General features: G+C 39.6%; 1 protein-coding gene across 5 annotated transcripts in view; it reads right to left on the bottom strand.

Moving 5' to 3' along the window:
* Positions 1–5,192: 5,192 nt before the first annotated feature.
* MET (MET proto-oncogene, receptor tyrosine kinase) overlaps positions 5,193–22,374 on the bottom strand; it is a 127,242-nt gene continuing 110,060 nt past the window's right edge. For all 5 annotated transcript variants that reach the window (XM_049715195.1, XM_033428244.2, XM_033428243.2 and 2 more), the window contains 5 exons: positions 21,127–21,308; positions 18,053–18,162; positions 16,692–16,857; positions 7,534–7,670; positions 5,193–7,428 (listed from right to left, as the gene is read on the bottom strand). In XM_049715195.1, coding sequence (XP_049571152.1) covers positions 7,218–7,428; positions 7,534–7,670; positions 16,692–16,857; positions 18,053–18,162; positions 21,127–21,308 — 806 coding nt within the window. In that variant the 3' untranslated portion in view covers positions 5,193–7,217. The remainder of the gene's footprint in view (positions 7,429–7,533; positions 7,671–16,691; positions 16,858–18,052; positions 18,163–21,126; positions 21,309–22,374) is intronic.

The following is a 22,374-nucleotide window of genomic DNA, read 5'->3' on the forward strand; positions in this document are numbered from 1 at the left end:
TTCTGAAGTAATCTCTAAAGGTGATCATGTGCCTGACTTCAGAAGTGTGGGACAGGATTTCACAAAGGCTCTGAATTTGGCATTTCTTGTTTACAAGAATTGTTGCCACTGATGAATATGGTGGTTGTTTAGTCACAGTTCTGTGGAAGGGAAGGCCATGCTTGACTATAATGGAAAGAGCAGATGTCACCGTAACAGTGGCAAACATCAAAGTGATGGCTTGGGTTGGCAGACAGCAGTCTGTCCATTACCACTTTCCAACACTTCTAGAATTAGAGACAGAAAGAAAACTCATAAAACAACTGTGAAAAGTATAAACAACCAAGAAAGGTAAAGGAAAATGAGATGAAATATGGTGCTTAAAAATTCCAGGCTGCCCAATAAAAGCAGGAACTGATGTTACAGACTCCATGGACCATGATGGGGAACACAAATGGTTTGGGGAGTCAGTGAAAAACGGTTCTGACGTGTTTGGATGCCAAAGATTTTTAAAGTTGATCTCTTTTGGCTTGGTAAGATTTTATGCATTTTTGTCGTTCCAGCCCAGAGGTCTAAGGATTAGTGGACGTTTCTGCCAGCCTGGAACTCGTGTGGTGGAAAAAAATGTACCCATGTGACAGTGAAAGAGCGAACACATAAAGACAAAAGGCTTCTTTTCAAGAAAAGGATAAAAATTAATTATCATTGTAATCTGGGACCAGTGCTTCAAAATAATGTTAAATTAGTAGTTTACTTAAATTAAAAATTTCCGTTTGTGTATCCTAAATATGGCCATTTTCATCTCAGAGTTGCTTCCTTAATGCTAACTAGTTTTTGTGGAATGCTTAACCAGGTAGGATTTAACTGCCCGGGAGAGTGGGACTTGAGCCCTATTCTAAATTGAGTTATATGGAGAACTAGCTCTTTGTTAAAAAAATAATAAAGGATTAGGAGCTATTTGGATGATTGATGCTACTTTTATATGGAAATAATGAACTAATTAATTCCTATCAGTTTTTTAAAAAACCTATACCTTTAGTGATAAGAGGGAAAACACACTCATCAGAGTAGCTCAGAAGCATGCAATGGAAAAAAGGGTGAAGACAGAAGTACCTTCTGTTTCTAGCATTAGTTAAATATTTGCCTTGATGCCAACACAGTACTAGTTGGATGACAGGATAGTACGTTCTATTAATGATGGGCTTTTCATTATCGTAGATATGCTTTTGCAATTTTCCTAGATTTCTGCTCCAGGGTCACATGGTAAGTCAATAGTAGTTATAAACCTCTCAGCATTGTGATCAATACCTTTGGCTGACGTAATCTAGACCTCTGGTGTAATTTACAACAAAGGACAGTTTGGGAGAGCCTCTATTTTATTACTTTCAATTCACCAACTGAAATATTTCACTGGTTTATGACTGGAGTTATTTCCAAGTTTTGATAGATAGGGAATTGAGATAGTCCTGAAGAAAAATGTCAGGTATGAAGAAGAAAAACACTTTATGGAATTAAAAGCAATAAGCATTTCTTCCTTTGGGGCATAATGTCTGCATACCTTTCTCCTGAAATTGTCTAAAGCACCACAAGAGTGCATCCTACGTGTCTGCATAGTCAGCTATGTATGTCTAGTCATCCAGATGGATTATATTAACGAAGTATTCCTTATCTCCCAAACACACTCCATATAACATATAACACCATATAACAATACTGTACTTAGTCTACTTTTCCTGAGTTTGAATAATCATTAACCACCCATTTGAGCAAAGCAAGGAACAGTAATACTCTCAGTAATACTCAGTAATTCTCAGTAATACTGAGAATTGGGATTCCTGTCCTTGTGCCTTCCTGCAACTTTCCTATAATTTAGACAGGTTGTTCTTTTCCATGTCTGTTGTGAATTCTAGGTCTGAAGGCTAAACAAGAAAAAAGGAAACTAGTCACTGGAGAAGTGATTAAAGGACTAATAGAGAGTTTGGAGAAACAAGAAGGGATAGAGGTAGTCTTTGGGTGATCAGCACTAAGAGGAAAGGTGCCACCATCTTGTCATTGTTTTGTCATGCTTCTCAGCCCCCACCTGTACTGTCATATCAATATTCAAGGACGAGGTAGAATCACAGCTTTATTTCCACTGTATAAAGCTGGTATGACATGAGGGATGGGGTAAGAATTTGTATTTAAACATCTGTAAGGTTCCTTTCAGGCTTCATTTCCCTTTCATCAACTGCAGGTTACATTTACATGGGCTTTTACTGAAGATAATAATAATATCACAATTATTGAGCAACTATGGTATCCAGATGACTATACACACTATTTTTTAGTCCTCGTACAACTTTGTGCAGTAAGTAGGACTAACCTACATGACAGACAAAGAAACTTAGGTTGAGAGAGGTTCAGTATTTTGCTCAAGATAAGTCAGAGCTTGATCTATTTGCTTTACTAAGAAGCTTCACTTGGTATGTTTAAACTGTGATACCCGCCTTGATTTCAAACTATTTTACAAAGCTATAGTAATCAAAACAGTATGGTATTGGCATAAACCTGTCACATAGATCAATGGAACAGAACAGAAATCCCAGAAGTAAACCCACGCGTATATGGTTGGTTAATTTTCAACAGAGGCACCAAGGATATACATGGAGAAAGGATAGTCTTTTCAATCAGTGGTGCTGGGAAAACTGGACAGGCACATACAAAAGAATGAAACTGAACCACTATGTTACGCCATTCACAAAAATCAACCCAAAATGGATTAAAGACTTGAATGTAAGACCTGAAAACGTAGAACTCCTAGAAGAAAACATAGGTAGTAAGCTCCTTGACATAAGTCTTGGTAATAATTTTTTGAGTCTGGCACCAAAAGCAAAGGCACCAAAAGCAAAAATAAAAAGTGGGACTATATAAAACTTAAAAGCTTCTGCACAGCAAAGGAAACCACCAACAAAAGGGAAAGTCAAACTACTGAATAGGGGAAAATACCTGCAAATCATACATCTGATAATGAGTTATATCCAAAATATACAAAGAACTCATACAACTCAGTATCAAAATAACAATCCAGTTAAAAAGTAGGCAGATCTGAATATACATTTTTCCAAAGAAGACATATAGATGGTCAACAGGTACATGAAAAGATGCTCAACATCACCAATCATTAGAGAAATGCAAATCAAAACCACAATGACGTGTCAGCTCACGCCTGTTAGGATGGCTATTATCAAAAAGACAAGGGGAAAAAAAAGGCAAGAGGTAACAAATAATGGTGAGGATGTGGAGAAAAAGGAACCCTTGTTCCCTACTGGGAATGTAAATTGGTGCAAACACTATGGAAAACAGTATGGGGGTTCCTCAAAAAATTAAAAATTAGAACTACCATACAATCCAGCTATTCCACTTTCGGACATTTATGCGGAGAAAATGAAAATTCTAACTCAAAAAGATATATGCACTCCCATCTTAGCATTATTTACAACAGCCAAGACATGGAAACAATCTAAGTGTCCATTGGTGGATGAATGGATAAAGAAAATTATATGTATATATATAATTCAGCCATAAAAAAGAAGGAAATCTTGCCATTTGCCACAACATGGATGGACCTCAATGACATTATGCTAAGTAAAATAAGTCAGACAGAAAAAGACATATGATCTCACTTATATGTGGACTCTAAAAAAAACCCCCTAAATCCCCAAACCAAACCACAAATAAAACCCCAGAAAAAGAGCTCATAGATATGGAAAACAGATTGGTGGCAGCCAAAGGGGATGAGGGGGTGAGAGAAACAGGTCAAGGGGTCAAAAACTACAAACTTCCAATTATAAACTGTGAAGCCTCTTCTAGACGGTTTACAGATCTAAGAAAATGCACAGTTCTAATATTCACTAACTGTGTAATACTGTTTGTCTCTTCAATTAAATTCCTTGGAGGGGGAGAGACTGTTTATTTGTAAATCTCCATTACCTAGTACAATGCCTGACATATGCAGATGCTCACTACGTATTAGTGGAATTAAATTAAATACTAATTAATTTCTTTTACATAATGTTAACTTGTTTCCTGAACTAAACTGGGTAAATTAACAATGCAAGACGTCAGCAATTTAACACTTAATGTGCTTGTACAGGTTTTGTATCCTTTCACCATATTTCTTTAAGGATGCAATCTCCTGTGTAGGTCAGAGAGAGCAAAAATATAATTGATGCCTACACTGTGGACTGAAAAATCCTGTGGTAATTAAAAATACAGAGCATCAAGCAAAACTTTGTAAAGGGATATCTTTTTATCCCTCTCTCCCTAGAAAGATTCCCTTCCACCCCCCATGTCAGTGATTCACCAAACATCATGGGAGCTACCTGGGTAACTCTGTATCTGTGGTGGCTTAAAGTGATTGACTGAAGACAAGAAAATCCTGTTTCAGTAGAGCACTGTTTGACGACATGCTAAAAAAGTGACAGACACTTGGGATATAAAGATGACAAGTTCTTGTCCTTCTGGGCATGGGGTCTGATTGAACTTCCTATGGAAATGCATCTCTTGGAGGGGAGGGAGTTTGACTGGGTACAGGCGTTAAATTCTCTTTCACTAAAGAATCAGCCCCCACAAAGTAGTGCCTACTTTGTAGGCACTAGTTTAAACTCAGACCTTTTTTTTAAAAAAAATTTCAGACTGCCCCAAAGCTTAGATGACTGAAATTTCACCTTTGAATCCCTTTACCATTACAAGAATATTCATGGATATAACCTGAAGGTAGTTGCTCTAGTCCTTGGGGGCACCTGAAGAGTGGGAACCTGTGTAGATGAAAAGAGTAGTTTTAAGGGGGTAAGAAGGTCTCTCTCCTCCAACACCCAACTAGCTATCTCTGTGCCAACTGTGGGGTTGCAGCTCCATTGTCATGTCTTCTGGTCCAAGGATGCATCTTGCTGGAGAAGAGGATCAAGCTGAAGTAGGGGCCAGGTGCTCCAGCAGTTGAAAGGCTGTCAGGGAAATGTTAGGTAATTCAGCAGCACAGGGGAAACCACCCTTAGAGAGACAGACTTCCTGAGAATCAAGGATGCAAATTCTTTTAGATGTCTATGCATTAACTTGACTAACACTCTCATAAATGGATGAGTTGGTATAGTCAGGTGAAATCAATCTTAGGCTTCCTCTGTCATTATGTAAATGGAGTAGGCAATCAGGCATGACTAGCAAAAACCAACTCAGTATACAAGATGATACATCACTTTAATTGTACGATTTATCAGAACAACAACTATTAACATACAAAGTACCATTCAGCTCAACTGCAGGTATAGGCAGTGACAAGTATCTAATTCTTCGAAGAATCACTTAACTCCCACAATCTGTCCAGACACATTAACCTAAGGACACGTTTATAAATAGCAAACATGATTTTCACATTGTAGCTTTCTCAAGCATATATACAGGTGTGCAGTCTTGTTGATGGGTTGATTACATAAGCGCTATTCTCGATGTATTCATTCTCTTGACATCGGTGGAGACAGTTATTTCTTTCTGCAGAGTGGATTTTTTCTTCCTCACCATCATTTACAATATTCTGTGAATCAGTATTACTCTTTACACTTCTGAAATAGTAATATTTGAATTGAAGTATCACTGCAGTACAATTCCTTGTGTCTTCTGATAAGTTCCACCATTGTCAAAGAGCTTTTGGTTGTAATCACTCTCTCTCGCAACAAGAGCTCAACTCTACTATTGGGTTTTAGCATAACACACCCTCTTTATAGCTTGCTGTGTTAACCCTTGGCTTCAAGTCCTGATGATGTAATGAGGGTGGGGTGTACTGGCAGTCAGTACATTTCCTTATCACTATTTACAGCCATTTAAAACCATGCTGTTATTAATCCAAGTCCGACATACCTTTTCTGAAATGTTCACAGTGCAGTATTTTTGTGGCCTAACAAAAGTTTTTTTACATCATTAAAAATAAACCTTTTTATAAAAATATAATACTTTAAATGTTTACATCGACAAAACCAGTTAGAGTATACTGTGCCACATGCATTATACAGTAGTAAGCACAAAATCTCACAGAACAAAACATCACAAAAGTCCTGACCAGAGTAACTGTTCATCCAGGTGAAATGGCCAGAACTTTCAATTGCCTTTTTTTTTCCCCTAAAATATGTTTTGCTTAACACAAAACATGTCCTAATGCAAAACTGGACTCCTCCTGATTTTATTGTCTCCAATTGTTTGTGGGGTGGAAGGCTGCCACCTGAGAAAGAGGCTAATATTCCCAGTCCATTGATTCTTTCTCGGCTCTACTTATGAGCCATGATTGGAACCAATAAAGTTTTAGTCAGACGTATTTTGCTTTAAAAACATGCTGAGTTACCTTTAAAAACATTTATCATCACAAATTACTTGTTTCATTTTCAGAGTCATCATTTAAAAAAAAAACAAAAACAGACAAAACTTCTAAATGTCCACATCCAGATCAGAAAGGCATCATTCTCAAACAGTTGATTTTTAAATGACAAATATTTCACTGTGACTAAGCTATTTTATGAAAGCCTTAACGTTGTCTATGTACATATGTAAATATTCCTACTAATTTATAAACACATTTCATGTCCTGCTGTTTTGAAATGTTGACCGTGTTGTCTATGGATAGTTCTCCAATAAAAGGAATGTGTAGACAAAAATTTAAAAGGGAATGTTTACCTAATGGGCAAATGACAACACCAGTAATAAAAAAATGTGTTGTTCATACAACACATAAAAGTTACTTGAAACGCTTTAAGTCTAAATGAGTGGCCTGGTCCCAGGGCTGCCATGTCTTTCCTGGACATGACCACTTCTTTTGAATTTTCTGTGATCAAGAAGCCCTCAAAATGCATTGCTTCAGTTCCCCATATGAAATCAGGTGGGATCCCGATTTTTAAAAATTTCAACCCAGCATTCAGGTTTTGGCTTGAATGTGACAGGAGCGTCATCACAGTTGCAGGATTGCTGTTGGTCACTGGCCTGTGGGACCAAGCTTCTGGCTCCTATGCTTTGTCAGATGAGAAATTCCGTAGAATCCAGTCATTTTAAATAACAATATAAGGTCCTATAATAGTGCAATTCTGGCAAAAGCAAATAATACCTGGTGGCCTTTCAGTGGCCAGGCAGTGAAAAAAATATTGGACAAACTGTGGACTGTTGTTTGGACAGTTCAGTAATGCTTCTCAGAAGGGGGCTGGTGGTACAGGTGCCTCCATCCATCATGTATCCCCCTCGCCATCAACATTATCTTGTGATGACAACAGAGAAGGATATGGAGCGACACATTTGACATTCACGTATGTAGCGTTCACATGGACATAGTGTTCCCCAATGAAAGTAGAGAATATCGCTGATATCCTGGAGACCAGTTCAGAAAAGGATGGGCGCAGTTCAGCTTTAGGGTGCCAGCATTTCAGCATCACTTCATACCTGTTTCAGAAAGGAAACAATGCTGTAAGGACTCTGAAGGCAAGTATTTCTGTAAAAGAAAACAACGTAAGAGCTACAGAAGATCCTGTTGGAATTCTTACTTACAAGGGATCTGGGCAGTACTCAGGTTGTAGGAGCCTTCTGCCTTGCAACAAATATACTGTTATATCAAAGGTGTTGACATCAGGATAAGGTGGTGCTCCTCTTGTCATCAGTTCCCAGAGGAGCACGCCAAAGGACCACTGGTCAAACAAGGGAAGGGAGAATCCAGGTGAGGGAAGGGTGACCACACAAATATGAAAGGTGATCAGCAGGTCTTCATAACTAAACTTGGTTTAGTGTATTTAATACTATTGCTGTTTTGGGCAAAATCTTCCTTAAAGGCAATCAGTAAGCTACATAATTATGACTCGTTTAAACCAGAATTGGATAAAGTTTAGATTACAAGTAAATGTAAAGTTTTCAAAGTCCACATGATGACTAACATTTCATCAGTAGTTTGTAGAGTGCATTTTCCAAGTTCTCTCTTACAGGGTCAAAGCATTAAAACGTTTCTATCCTCCTTTTTTATAATAGCTTCACTACAATTTTAGATTATTAGTAAAAAAGAAAAGACAAGGCTTCCAAAATTTAAATGTGTGGGATTTCCAAATGAATGTAAGTACTCCTTAAGAAATGTAACCATATCTAAAAGTTAATGCTAAAAGAGAAGGTCTAAGTCAGTAAAAGTAAAAATCCATATTAAAAATCAGAAGTAATAAAACTGTTAGGCATCAAGGCTCTCAACTGAAAATGAATTTCAATAAAATATATTTTGAAAATGTTAAAGGAGGAAATTAATGTAAAACAGCTGTAACAGTACTTTACAGGATGATCACAAGGCCACAGAGAGGTTGACTGATTTGCTAAAAATTCCCCAATAAATCTGAATTCACACAGGGATGAACACTTAAGAGTTCCTGACTCTTGGGTCTTGCTTGGTCTACTGAACTTCACGAAGTATGCAATTTCTTGATTTAGAGCACTCTCCTTGGAATAGATCAGGTCATACATATTATCTCGCCCTGGACGTGTGCCAAGGTGAGAATGACACAATGAGAGTAAGTCAGCACGTGTGGGTCACCGAGGACCAAGGAAATCAGTTCTCCCCTAGCAACACTTCCAGGACACTCACAGACCAAGAAGCACACGGCGGCAGGAATGAGGCACTGAGAAAAAAGAAGCTAGGAGGGCAAAGAGAATACAGATCAGACATGCAGGGCAGGAAAACATAACACTGAGAAGCAAGTGTAGCTTGTAACACTCAGCAAGAAGGAGAATAAAGCTTGTGTTTCTGAAAGAAAGAAACCAGGTAGACACTGTGGTTGCCGATACAAATCTCCATTAATGACTTTTTCCCTTTGCCCGAGTGTAAGAACCCTTTAAGGTCACTGACTTCCTTGATCCAAACAGAGAAAACAAACTCCTTCCCAGGTGGGCACTAGATAACTTTGCCCTTCAAAGTCAAAGTTTTCAATGCCTAAAAATCTTACGAGTCACTTCTGACAACTTCATTGTGTTAACCTTCAAGTTCCAGAATTTGCATTAGAATTTAAATCAATTTAACAAGTATCTACTGATCCTTGATGATACACAAGTAGGTCACTGTTCAAGTTACTGGATAGGCCCCAAGGCTGATTTAACAGGGTTAAGAGTATTATGCAATTAACTGTCACATAGAACAATAAGATCTAATAACTGTGATACAGAGCAATTATAGAAAAGAGGTACAAATGTTGTGAAAAGGCAAAGGGATAACAGTGGGGTACTGAGAAAGGCTTTAGGAAGAAAGTGACAGTATAGCGGGTCTTGAGGAACAGGGAGAATATGTTAAATAGATACGTGTATTGTAAGGGCAGAAAGAGTGTTCTGGATGGAGGGAGTGGGCCCAGGGGTAAGAGTACTTGTGTGTTTTTTTGAACCATAAGGACAACAGGTCACTCTTGATGTGTGGAGTAGATGAAGGGACGACGGATAGATAAGGTTGAAAGGGGACCATGTTTTTGAATGTTGAACGTGGGTTAAACTGAAATAGATGGGATGTGACTGGGGTCGAGCTCCAGGAGATTGCATCTTTAAACACTCTGCTTTAGACAAATAGGGGAAGCCCATCCACAACATGGAGACCAGTTAGGAGGTTTCTGAACAGGAGTAGGTGAGGGCTGCTACTGTTTACTGGCAACACAGAACCTTATGAGACTGAACTCCTGAATTAGAGTTGTGGGAAAGAGTACGTGTCATCGAATGAGCCTGGCATGGGTGGGTGTCATGCCCTTTAAAAAAAAGATTGTCTTATTTAATCTTTATCAACAACCCTGTAATGTAATCAGTTTTGTAGATGTTTTAAGGATGAAGAAACCAAAGTTGTGAGAGGCTGATAACTGGTGTGTGATCAGGTTTCCCTAACCAACAGCCTAAGCTATAGGACGCCTGGAGGCAAATTTGCAAAAAAGGGGAAAGAGTTGGATAAGTTTATAAGGAATGATAGGGCTTGGACAATAACTGGGTATCAGAGGAGTGTTGGAGGAATCATGGGACAGAAGAGGTGAGAGGGAGGCAGTTTCCATGAACAGTCTGCATTCCAAACTCCCCATAATGGCTTGGACCGCCAGGCTCGTAGCGGGGAGGGGCAGTGAAGGAGGAGAACGATGCTGACCAAGAAGAGAGAGGCTGATGGGGGCCAGGAGAGGGAAGGGGAGAGAGAGACAAAGAGAGGCGGTGGTGTACAATACCTGTGCGTTGAGAAAGATGGACACAACATTGTAAAGCAACTATACGCCAATAAAAATTAATCGAAAAAGAGGAAAAAAAAGAATGATGGAAACAAGTCAGTTTAAGCTTCAAGACAGGAGAGCGCTGCCATTCTTGCTTATTGTGTGAATGGTCAAGTCTTTCTGAATATCTGAGCACCAGCAGTGAGTTCACCTGAAGAATCTCTGCCTCACTTTATCAAAGGTGATGCTCAAAGCAGTTATTAGAGGTGAGAGATTGTTATAAGCTATAAAAAGTGATAGAAAGGCACACTGCCGAGGCAATCAAGGAATAGACACAGCCAAATTTGAGCATTCGAGAGTAGGTAAATTGAGATACAACACAATTTATAAAAAAGCACAACTGATTAAAAAAATGGATAAATTGATAATATTTAACAACTGGTAAATTGATAACATTTTCAATAAAATTTAAAACTTCTGCTCTTTGAAAGATACCATTAAAAAAATGAAAAGGCAAGCCAAAGACTAGAAAAATATATTGGTGAAAACACATATCTGATAACATGTACCTGTATCCAGAATATATAAAGAACTCTCAACTCAACAGTAAAATAACAAACAACCCAATTTAAAAAACACCAGAAAATAAATTCTGAAACTTAAAAAATGGGGAAAAGACTTGAGTAGACATTTCACAAAAGGTGGAATAAGGATGGCAAATAAGCACATGAAGAGATGTTTAACATCATTAGTTATTTGGGAAATACAGATTAAAAAGAAAATTAGACGCCACTACAATCTATTAGAATGGCTAAAATCCCACATACTGAAAATGGTAAATGCTGGTGAGGATGCTGAACAACTAGAACTCTTATATATTATTGTTAGGGATATAAAATGATACTGGCACTGTGGAACAGTTGGCAGCTTCTCATAAAGTTAAACATACACTTAACTTACAACTCAGTAATCTTACTTCTAGACATCTACTCAAAAGAAATAAAAATTATGTTCACACGAAAACCTTTAAGCAAATGTTACCGCAGTTATACTTATGTATAAGCAATTGCCTAAAACAGGAAAGAACTCAAATGTCCTTCAAGCAGTGAATGGATAAACACAATGTGGGACATCTGCACAATGGAATACTACTTAGGAATAAAAAGGAGTGAATTATTCTGCTATGGAAAAGAGTATTCAAAAAATTAAAAATTAAAATTACCATATGATCCAGCAAGCCTACTTCTGGGTATATATATTCAGAGGAAATTAAATCAGTATCTAGAAAAGATATTTGCACACCCATGTTCACAGCAACATTATTCATAGTAGCCAAGAGACAGAAGCAATCTAAATGTCCATTGACAGATAAACGGATGAAGAAAATGTGGTATATACATACAATGGAGTATTATTTAGCCTTAAAAAAGGAAATCCTGTCATATGCTACAACATGGATGAAACTTGAGGACCTTATACTAAGTGAAATAAACCAGTTACAAAAATACAAATACTGTATGATTTCACTTATAATGAGGTATCTAAAGTAGTCAAACTGTTAGAAACAGAAAGTAGAATGGTGGTTGCCAGAGAGGCTGGGGGGAGGGGGAAATATGGAGTTGTTCAGTGGATACAGAGTTTCAGTTTTGCAAGATGAAGTTCTAGAGATCAGTTGCACAGCAATATGCATATAGTTAACACTACTGTACTGTACCTTAAAAATGGTTAAGATGGTCAATTTTATGTTTTTGCCACAATGAAAAAAGGAATAACTACTGATACATTGATACTACTGATACCTCTCAAACACATTATGCTACGTGAAGGAGACAGACTCATATTTACTGTATGATTCCATTTATATGACATTCTAGAAAAGTTAAAACTATAGAGACAGAAAACAGACCAGTGGTTTCCAGGTCTTAGCATTAGGGCAGGGGTTGAATACAAAGAGGCACAGGAAATTTTCCAGGATGATGAAACTGTTTCATATCCTGGTTGTTGTGGTGGTGAATATACAACTGTATGCAATCTTTAAAACTTAAAGAACTGCACAATAAAAAGGGTGAAGAATTGGTATGTTGCACAATGGTGATACCATTAATAGAAATAAAGAAGTGAGGCACTGACAGTTGGCAGGAAAGAATTTGACTTTGAACGTGGTAAATTTGTGTTGCTAATGAAAATATCTAGGAAGAGAGATTCAAAGGGGACCCTTGATGGGAATGGTTGAAATCGTTGAGAGAGGCTGACACCTGGGGACCAAAATCCTGGGGGAGAGTTGTGTGTAAGGCTGTGAGAGAAGAAAGAGAAGCTGTCAAGGTAAAGAAAACACAGCCTAAAAGCAGGAGGAAAACAAGATGGTACAGTGTCCCCCGAAACCAAAGAAGGAGGAAATTTCAAGAAGGGAGGAGTAGTTGACGATATTAAACACTGCAGAATGGTGAAGCAGGATGAAAAAGCCAGTTGGTTGAACAACTGAGAAGTCAGTATTGACTTTAATGGAAGCATTTGTACTAAGTGTGAGACACTGTGTAATACTGGGTATGAATAACTGCACATATAGAGACATTCCAATTTTGTCGGAAAGGGCTTCAAGAGTATTCAGACTTTAGCTGAACTCCATCTGGCATTTGCAAGACAGTACACCTTTCTACAAACAGGCAAGTTTTCGCTTGTAGGTCTCAACATACATAAGGTTTATTACATGCTTTTGGAAATGTTCCATGTCAACATTCAAAAGATTGTGCTGTCCTGGAAATGAAACTTTATGCAAATTTATCCATGCAATCAATAACCATTTTCCAAAGCAGCACTGTATGGATTACTCAGGTTCACCCTTTATGTAGTACAGTGTAGTGGCTTTCAATAAGAGGGAGAAAGACATAGCACTTCGTATCTATAGAAACCTGTGTAAATTTCTAGTCAAGTATCTGAGTGACAGCTGTTTTATAAGAAGTGCTAAACCTCCCTGCAGTGTGCGTGTATTTTTGTGGAGATAGTAGTGTGTGTACAGGGTTGTCAAAAAGCTCAGAATCCCAACTCTTGCCTTGAGCATCCAAAATTTCATCAGGCTTCTTTTGTTTTAATAACTTTGCTGAGGTATAATTTATATATCATAAAATTTGCCAATTGTAAGTGTACAGTCGAGGATGTTTAGCAAATTATATATAGTTGTGCAGCTATCATCACAATTCAGTTTTAGATCAATTACAACACCCCAGAAACTTCCCTCATGCCTGCTGGTAGTCAATCTTCGCTCCCACCTTCAGCCCCAGGCAACCGCTGATCTGTTTTCTGTCTCAATCTTTTGCCTCTTTCTAGAAATTTCACATAAATGGAATCATTCAACGTGTAATATTTTGGGTCTGCCTTCTTTAACTTGATACAATGTTTCTGAGGTTTATCCATGATGTAGCATGCATCAGTGGTTCCTCTATGTTACTGAATAGTATTATTCTGTTGTATAGATATACCATGTTTTATATACCCATTTGCCAGTTGATGGACATTAAAATCGCTCCTGGTTTTTGGACATTATGAATAACACTACTGTGAGCATTCATGTGCAAGTCTTTGTGTGGGCATCTTTTTTCAAGTGCTTATTAGCTAGCTCTTCATACATCTCCGTGGTAAATATCTATGTAATCTTTTGCCTATTTTTAAAAAATGGGTTATTTTGTCTTCTTATTGAGTTGTAAGAGCTGGTTCTGGCTCTTACCAGTAGTCAAGTCTGGATGAAATGTATGTTCTTTGAGGATGAGTTAATTCTCCCTACCTTATGCCTTCACTTGCCACCATCATTAATGTGTCCTCAAGCCTACCTCTCTAGCACCTGCTTTTTTCATCTTTTTCAGAGTCTTTTAGGATCAGAATCCCAGGCATTAAGCTCTAGCATGGGCTATCACATCCTCTTACCAATCTTATCCACCCTGAAGTCCCATTCCTCCACCTTGTCCTGTGATACACCTGCTCATTGAAAAGACTCCCAGTCACCCTCAACTTATTCTCTAATGACTCCCCCACTTCCTCAGGAACTGAAACTCTGCTTTCACTTAAAGACCACAACATCTTTGAAACTCTTACCAATAGAGGCCACACCTCTCTTTCTTGCTGATTCACAGGGAGGAGGCAGATGACTTCCCGCCTCCTAACACTGCACTCAGATCCCGGTCCCCTATTATACCTTAAGAGCTGCCAACCCTTTCTCTTTTGCAATCTATGTCCTCCATTAACGTTATTTTCTCCCAATCTTGTTTGCTGATGTCACCAGTTAACACTTTTCCTGTTTTCAGTTGTTATCCTCAAGGACTGAGACATTAACATTTTTCTAACTCCACATATCATAGTCCTCTTGACTTATTAAAGGCAAATAGAATATTCCATCCACCACACAGGCTCCTCAGCACACTCTGGACCAAATCACTTAGGTCACTCAGCTTCCAAGACCTTTCTTGTGCACTGAGTAGCAGTGGACTCTGCTGACCATATCCCATTACTTCTTGAAACTTTCTCTTCCTCTGAGTCTCCCACCTCTCTCCTTTTCTCCCTTACTTCATGTATGTAGATTCCTCTGAATAATTGTATTTGGACTTTCAAAAGCCTATTTCCAGCCTTGTCCTCTGCTATGGATTGAACTGTGTCCCCCCTTTCCAAATTCATATGTTAAAACTCCAACTCCCATTGTGATGGTATTTGGAGGTGGAGCCTTTGGGAGATAATTAGGTTTAGATGAGGTCATGAGGATGGGGTTAGTGCCCTTACAAGAACAGACACCAGAGAGCTTACTCTTGCTCTCTCCCTAGCATGAGGCACAGTGAAAAGGTGGCCATGTGTTTTCCTCACCGGAAGCTGACCACACTGGCACCCTGATTTCCCACTTTTACCCTCTAGAACTGCGAAAAATAAATGTCCATTGTTTAAGCCACCCAGTCTGTAATACTTTGTTATGGCAGCCCTAGTTGACTAAGACAACTAAAGAGTTTGTACAAGCTGCAGATCCACATTTCCAACTGCCTGACAGACACTTCGCCTGTTTGTCCTACTCCCAAGTCAAACTCAATATGTTCAAGGTTCAATTGGTATTTTTCCTCCTAAACCGGCTTTTGCTCCTCTGTTTCACATACTTGTAATTGCACCAGTATATAACTTTGCTCAGCTTTGACTTTCATCAATTTCTTGCTAAATATTGTTGATTCTACCTCTGAGATGCCTTTCCTTCCAACTCTTTTCTGTTCTTACAATTTCTATATTATTTCAAATTCTACCTCTCACTTTGTCTTCCTGCATCTACTCCTCTCAAAACATCTTACAGAATGAAGAAAGGCTGTAGTGTAATCTGATTCACTTTAATGTTTCCACATGGCCAGAGAATAAATTCCAGACTCCCTAGTTTGCTTTCCAAGGATCTCTATGACCTACTATGAAAATATTTTTCTCAATTTAGTCTCACAAGTTCCCTTTGCGCCTTCTATTTTTGCTGAATCACTGCTGCTTACTGTTTCCTTAGAACTTTACAGATTTGTATACTTTCCTGCCCCTTTGCCTCACCTGGATTGGCATTTTTTCATTGTCCATCATTTCCATCCTCCTTTAAGGCCCATTTCAAGCACCACCTCCTCCACCAGGTGAAAGGGCAGTGTGGTAGATTTGGCTGCCCAGGTGAGTCTGCCCATGGTCTTGCCTACCCTCATAGCTCAGGTGCACGCCTTTAGAAGCTTGTTCTGTGACAGGAGGATGACCATTGCAGATAAAGGAGGGCACTTTTCTAGCTAGGCCCACACTGCTAGACGTGCCTCAGTTACAGCTTCTTCTGCCCTTGAGCTATGAGTGGCTGGACTAATCCCAGTCTACTTTGTGTGAGTTAGTGACGGACATGCCTTCCCATTCCTGCTGAGCAAAAGCTCTTGGAGGACAGGGTTCATATCTGGTTCAGCTCTGGGCTTCCCAAGGACTTAACATGCTATTCTTCCGGACAAATGTTTCCGAATAAATGAATGAATTTATGGAAACATACTATGGGTACCTGTTAGACAGTCAAGCCCGTTTTTACTTCTGAAGAAAACTGAAATTAGTGGTGCTGAAGGTATCTTTTTTTTTTTTTTAATTAACTTCCTGGGACTTCCCTGGTGGTGCGGTGGTTAAGAATCCCACTGCCAATGCAGGGGACACATGTTCGAGCCCTGGCCCGGGAAGATCCCACATGCCGCGGAGCAACTAAGCCTGTGCGCCACAACTACTGAGCCCACATGCCACAACTACTGAAGTCCGCGTGCCTAGAGCCCATGTTCCGCAACAAGAGAAGCCACCGCAATGAGAGGCCCATGCACCACACCGAAGAGAGGCCCCTGCTCACAGCAACTAGAGAAAGCCTGCGTGCAACAACGAAGACCCAACGCAGCCAAAAATAGAAATAAATTAATTAATTAATAAAAAATTAAGTTCCCATAAAACTACTAAAAAAGTTAGGTATGAAAGTAAAAGAGGAGGTTGGGGTGATCAATACATTACCACATCTGACTTGGTGGTAAATTTCTGAGTTTGCAGGCTCTCTAAAGCCATCCACTTCACCGGCAGTTTTGCACCTGTTTTGTTGTGTACGCTATAGTATTCCTTATCATACACGTCTCTGGCAAGGCCAAAATCAGCAACTTTGACAGTGAATTTTTCATCCAGCCTACAGAAAGAACAAAAATTATTACTGGTGGCTGAAATAGAATAATTTACAGTGATGCTAAACCTCTAAAGATTAGAATAAGGGACTTCAGTATTTGAAATCCATAACTTCTGAAGGGAGGGCTTCATCTGGCCTGTTTTGACTAACACTAAATTACAATGGAATTCTTGACATTTCCATTTTAAATTCAACAGACCAAGGAAAGAGATTATAAATGATGCGGCATAAGAAAATCTTTTTTGCTTTCATGGAGATCTGGAGAAGTAGTAAAATTGGCCACCCTCCCAGCTTTCCTTGGTTGCTAAATCGAGTATGCCAACTGACTACCCAAAGCAATCACTAATTTTCACTTGCCAGCTTATTAGCAATACTTAGTTTTATGGGGGAGATATGAGAGGGGACTGTTATTTTCCTTTTTCATTCTCAGTGGGCTAGGCTAGTACGTACAACTCTTATGTTCCGCCAGTGAGGTAACAGAGAAAAACGATACACAGTAAAGCATCTAGGAAAACAGCAAGGTTCAACAAAAATCAATTTCTTCTATCTGAGGCTATGTACCTTTTGTTTAAGCTGGCTTTTATGTTGTTACATTGACCAAAACCAAGGTAGGAAATTAATAGCACAGTTCTTTCATTCACACGTACCATGAGCCATGAATCAGTGCCATGTAAGGGAAAGCACAAATCAACTACAAACTGTTGACTGTTGTATTATACAGCCCAGGCAGACAGACACAAATAAAGTTCTTTGTATATTCATTCCCAAATACCATTTTTGGTAGGGTTTCTGCAGGCTGACTTCAAATCCACTCTTGGGAAGTTACAATATGTTGGTATTTGTGTTACCAGCCCTCTCCTTTTCACTGCAAAATGCTGAAGATCAAATTCTCCCTCCCAAAAACTAATGCAGTGTGAAACCACAACACTGGGGGCTATGGGTGGGAAGGAAAAAGAAAAGCAAGAGCACACAACAGCTGTTTAAGACCCCCTCTGGAGAATTCCTTTTAAATTCTGTTTGATAAAGCCTGAAAGCCCCACCTACATCCCCAGTGCTTACATATCGATTTAAAACTGTAAGGGAACTAACGGACTTTTGCATGAGAAGAGAAAACATCCTCTCTAGCCTTGAACAGTGGAAAACAGATTCCTCCTTGTCACTTAATTTGGACTGCAGGCACAGAGATTCTTCTACTTACATACAGTTTCTTGCAGCCAAGTCTCTGTGGACAAACTTTTTGCTTGCAAGGTATTTCATGCCTTTGGCTACTTGAAGACCAAAGCCAATAAGATCTTTCACAGTGGGGTTCTGTAATCAAAGAGAATTGGAAACGCATAAACTAAGCATTTACTGTTCTAGCTATGAGCTCAGAATTATGAAATGTTTATAAGAATGACCTTGTTTCAAATAATAACTTGTGCCCTGTTGATAACAGCAATAATTTATTAAGTATCTGTTATTTGCAAAGTACCAGGCTAGATGTCTTTATAAACTCTGGCTAATCCTTATATACTCACGTCTGTGATATGGGCTCCATTTTCCAGATGGGGAACTGGAGGTGTTTTAAAATGTAGGTTTTATTATTATTTAGGTGTGGTAAGGCCAGCAGATGGGAACAACTGCCATCGAAAAGGCTGTTACTCACAACTCCCAAGAGAAGGAGGCATGCCATGTCATACAAGGCCACTCAGGGAAGCACCAGGGTTGGTTAATAAGGAGGCAGAGGGAGCAAGGGGAAAACACAAGCAAGAGTCTGTATTGTGGTTTCTGTGGGAAGGAATGGGTGAAGCAGGCTTAGAATTGGCTGGTTTGAATAATTTCAGTGGGCTCTGGGGTATAGGGACTGTCCCTAGTAGTCTGGTACCTGGTCTTGAAGTGATCAGGGCAGGTGGATAATGTCCCAGAGTGTGAGAGCACTTTAAAGGAGGTGGCTGGGGTATGGGCTCTGGAGTGGTTGGTTTGGTGATGAAAGGCATGCTCTTTGAAGGTGAGTTGTTTAATACCTCTGGGAATTTGCTAGTCCTGGGAGGGGCAGTCTCTCCAGGGTCAGCATGTCCCCACAAGTCAGAGCATCAGAAATACACGGTTAATACAAGGATGTTCCCAGAAAAATACATCACCCCAAACCACTCAGATGCTAAGTTGTGGAGTTAGGGTTTTAACCTAAATCTGTTAGACTCCAAAGCCCACACTGTAGTGAAATCAATCACATCAGAAGCCCTCCTACTGGTACTGAAGCACCAGTGGCCTGGACCCAACAGAGAACAGGAAATCTCATTCTCCATAAGCTCAACACACAAAATTGGATGGACAGAGTAATGCCTTTAGTACCTATGAGAACTGTATCTGAAATCACATAGATGTCACTGTGGCTGATAGCCCTACTGGTGCCTGGTCATCAGGAACAGGATATCTCTTCTTCAGCAGCCACTGTGGAGTTTGTGAACTTAAGAGGCAGACAGTGGGGACTCTGAAAGGAGGGCTACAGCCCTCCTTAATGCATACAGCATGTGGAGAGGCCATTTCCTGTGTTTTAGGCTTCTCTAAGACATATCTGTTAGTGGTTGTAATAAGTATAGACTCCTTGGACTATAAAAGGCCATGATACTGTATAATAGGAAATCTCTATCATGCTTTAACCCTGGGGGAATAATACCTAGAGAAGATGGCATATCCAACCAGATGAACTCATCAGGGTAATGGCAAGAGTTAGAGTGGAAAAGTGGGTATGGTAAGGCCAAAGCTCTGTGCTTTGTAAGGTAAATTCATCTTATTTGCAAAGATTCACTGCCAGGGAATATTTTATTCTTTTGACTGAATGCAAAATATTTCTTTACTGTCCTAGAGCTTATTTCCTCCGAGAACCTGACCTCATGTTTATGAAGCTGTTGATCAAGAGTAAAGCTACTCCGTAACTCCCAAAGAGGCCTGATCACAGGAGCCAAGAAGCAGCCAGGGGCCATCTGTGACTTCAGTTCTGGAGACTCCTTCTTCCCTCCCTGGTCCTGGCCTGGCCATTGTTTGCTCAGCCTTTAGGAACCAGCATAAATGTCACTTAGAAAACCCTCATTTGCAAGCATCTAAGAACCTCTTTTGTAACCCTGAGCTCATTCATTCAACAAATATCTCCTGAGAGTCTATGTGCCAAACACTATTTTAGGTGTTACTGCTACAGCAGTGAACAAAATTAGCTACCCTCATGTGCTTGAATTCTAATGGGATGTGTGTGTATGTGTGTGTGTGTGTGTGTGTGTGTGTGTGTGTGTATACATATATTATTTATTTATTGCCTAGTAGAGCACTGTTCAATAGAAATATAATACAAGCCACATATGTAATTAAAATTTTTCTAATAGTCACATTAAAAAATTAAAAAGAAACAAGCAAAATTAATTTTCACAATATATTTTCAACCCAGCACATCCCAAATATCATTTCAACATGTAATCAGTATAAACAATTATTGATGAGATATTTTACTTTCTTTTTTTATACTAAATATTCAAAACCTGGGATGTATTCTATACTTACAGCACATCTCAGTTTGGACTAGCCACATTCACGTGTGGCTTGTGGCCACAGTATTGGATAACTCAGGCCTAGTGTATGATATGAGGGTAAGTGTGATGAAGAAAAACAAAGCAGCGGAGAGGAGCAAGAAAGAGGGCATGAGGGTGTGGTGGTCAGCTGCAACTTCAGACAGGTCAGGGAAGCTTCATTTTGAAGATGACATTACAGCAAAAAGCTGAAGTTGATGACTGAGATATGTGGATATTTTGGGGAAGAGTAGTCCAGGCAGAGAGAATAGCAAGTGCAAAGGTCCTGAGGTAGAAGAGTGGGTGGCAAGCTTGAAAAATAGTAAGAGACCCATTTATAATTAATTTTCGATGTATTTCTTCCTTCTAGGGTTAAAACTCCTTGAAAGCTGAGGCTCATTCTGGCTCTACGTCTCCTGTGTGGTACTTTTTCTGGCATATAGTAGGTACTCAAAGATGAGTACCTATCCAGCAGATGGTACAGCAAGGATGTTGCAGTGCAGGTAAGAATCACTGCCCCCAGGAGACCCTTCTAAATATCACTATCTTCCTACTAGGATAGAGGATTTTGAGGAACCAGCGAATTGAATTGGCCTCTGTCCATTTGAATGGTGCAAACATTTTATATGTGCTTCTTTGGCTAAAAGCTTTTAAAAAGGTTCAGAACAGGCACATTTTGGAAGACTCGCTGGCTTACAGCTAGTTCATGAATTAGTAAGTTTGGTAATATACTTACGTGAGTCTCATTTCTAATGAAATTTCGAAGATCCCCATGTTTCATGTATGGTAGGACCACCAGTGGAGACCCCTCACTTCGAAGGCAGATTCCCAAGAGCGAGAGAACATTGGGATGACTAAAATCTTTCATGATGATTCCCTCGGTCAGAAATTGGGAAACTTCTCCTATGTCAGTGATTCCTGAGAAAGCCAGCAGTGGAGACATTAACCTCATTACAGGGACAACGATTACTTTGTCAAGTTCAGAGAGGGAGAGCAATGGAATGTAAAACCATTGGGCTACATCTTGCCCTGATGCCTTATCATCAGAGTGTTTCTTTACAATACTTCTGAGTGAATGATGTCACCTGTGCTGCACTTTTTTTTTTTTTTTTAAATTTTATTTTTGGCTGCGTTGGGTCTTCATTGATGCGCGCGGGCTTTCTCTAGTTTTGGCGAGGAGGGGCTGCTCTTCATTGCGGTGCACAGCCTTCTCATTGCAATGACTTTTCTTGTTGCGGAGAATGGGCTCTAGGTGTGCGGGCTTCAGTAGTTGTGGCATGTGGGCTCAGTAGTTGTGGTGCACGGGCTTAGTTGCTCCACAGCATGTGGGATCTTCCCGGACCATTGGCAGGTGGATTCTTAACCACTGCACCACCAGGGAAGTCCCTGTGCTACACCTTTAAGTCACCACCTGTACCTGTTTTTGTAAGAGTCTAGCAATCTGTTTGTCTCATGCAGAACCATAGTTTGTCTCTTACAGAAAAAGGAGACAGAAGCAGGCCAGTCCATTTCTGTAGTGATTGTCTAGGGCAGGGGTTGGCAAACTTTTCTGTAAAGGGCCAGATAGTAAATATTTTTGGCTTTGTAAGCCTTATGGTCTCTGTTGCAAATACTCAACTCTTGCCATTGCAGCGCAAAAGCAGCCACAGACAATAGTGGCTGAGTCTCAATAAACTTTATTTATGAAAACAGGCAGCAGGCCATAGTTTTCCAATCCCTGGAGTAGGAGGATTTGAAGACCAAACGTTGTCTATGGTATCTAAGTAGACTATTTTGTTATAATAGTTTCTAATCATTTCCAGATAGAGATCCCGAGGGCCTGACAATAGTCAGCACTAATAAAGAGTTAACAACCTTTAATTTATTAATCTGATTAGTATCAGTGTCAGTGATGATATTCTTCTACAAATGCAATGCATTCCAAGACCTGGAAGTCCATCTGGACCAAACAGAGATCAGCACACACCAGGGACAGAGAAAGATT

Source organism: Orcinus orca, chromosome 9 (assembly GCF_937001465.1).
Source record: "Orcinus orca chromosome 9, mOrcOrc1.1, whole genome shotgun sequence".
Taxonomy (NCBI): domain Eukaryota; kingdom Metazoa; phylum Chordata; class Mammalia; order Artiodactyla; family Delphinidae; genus Orcinus; species Orcinus orca.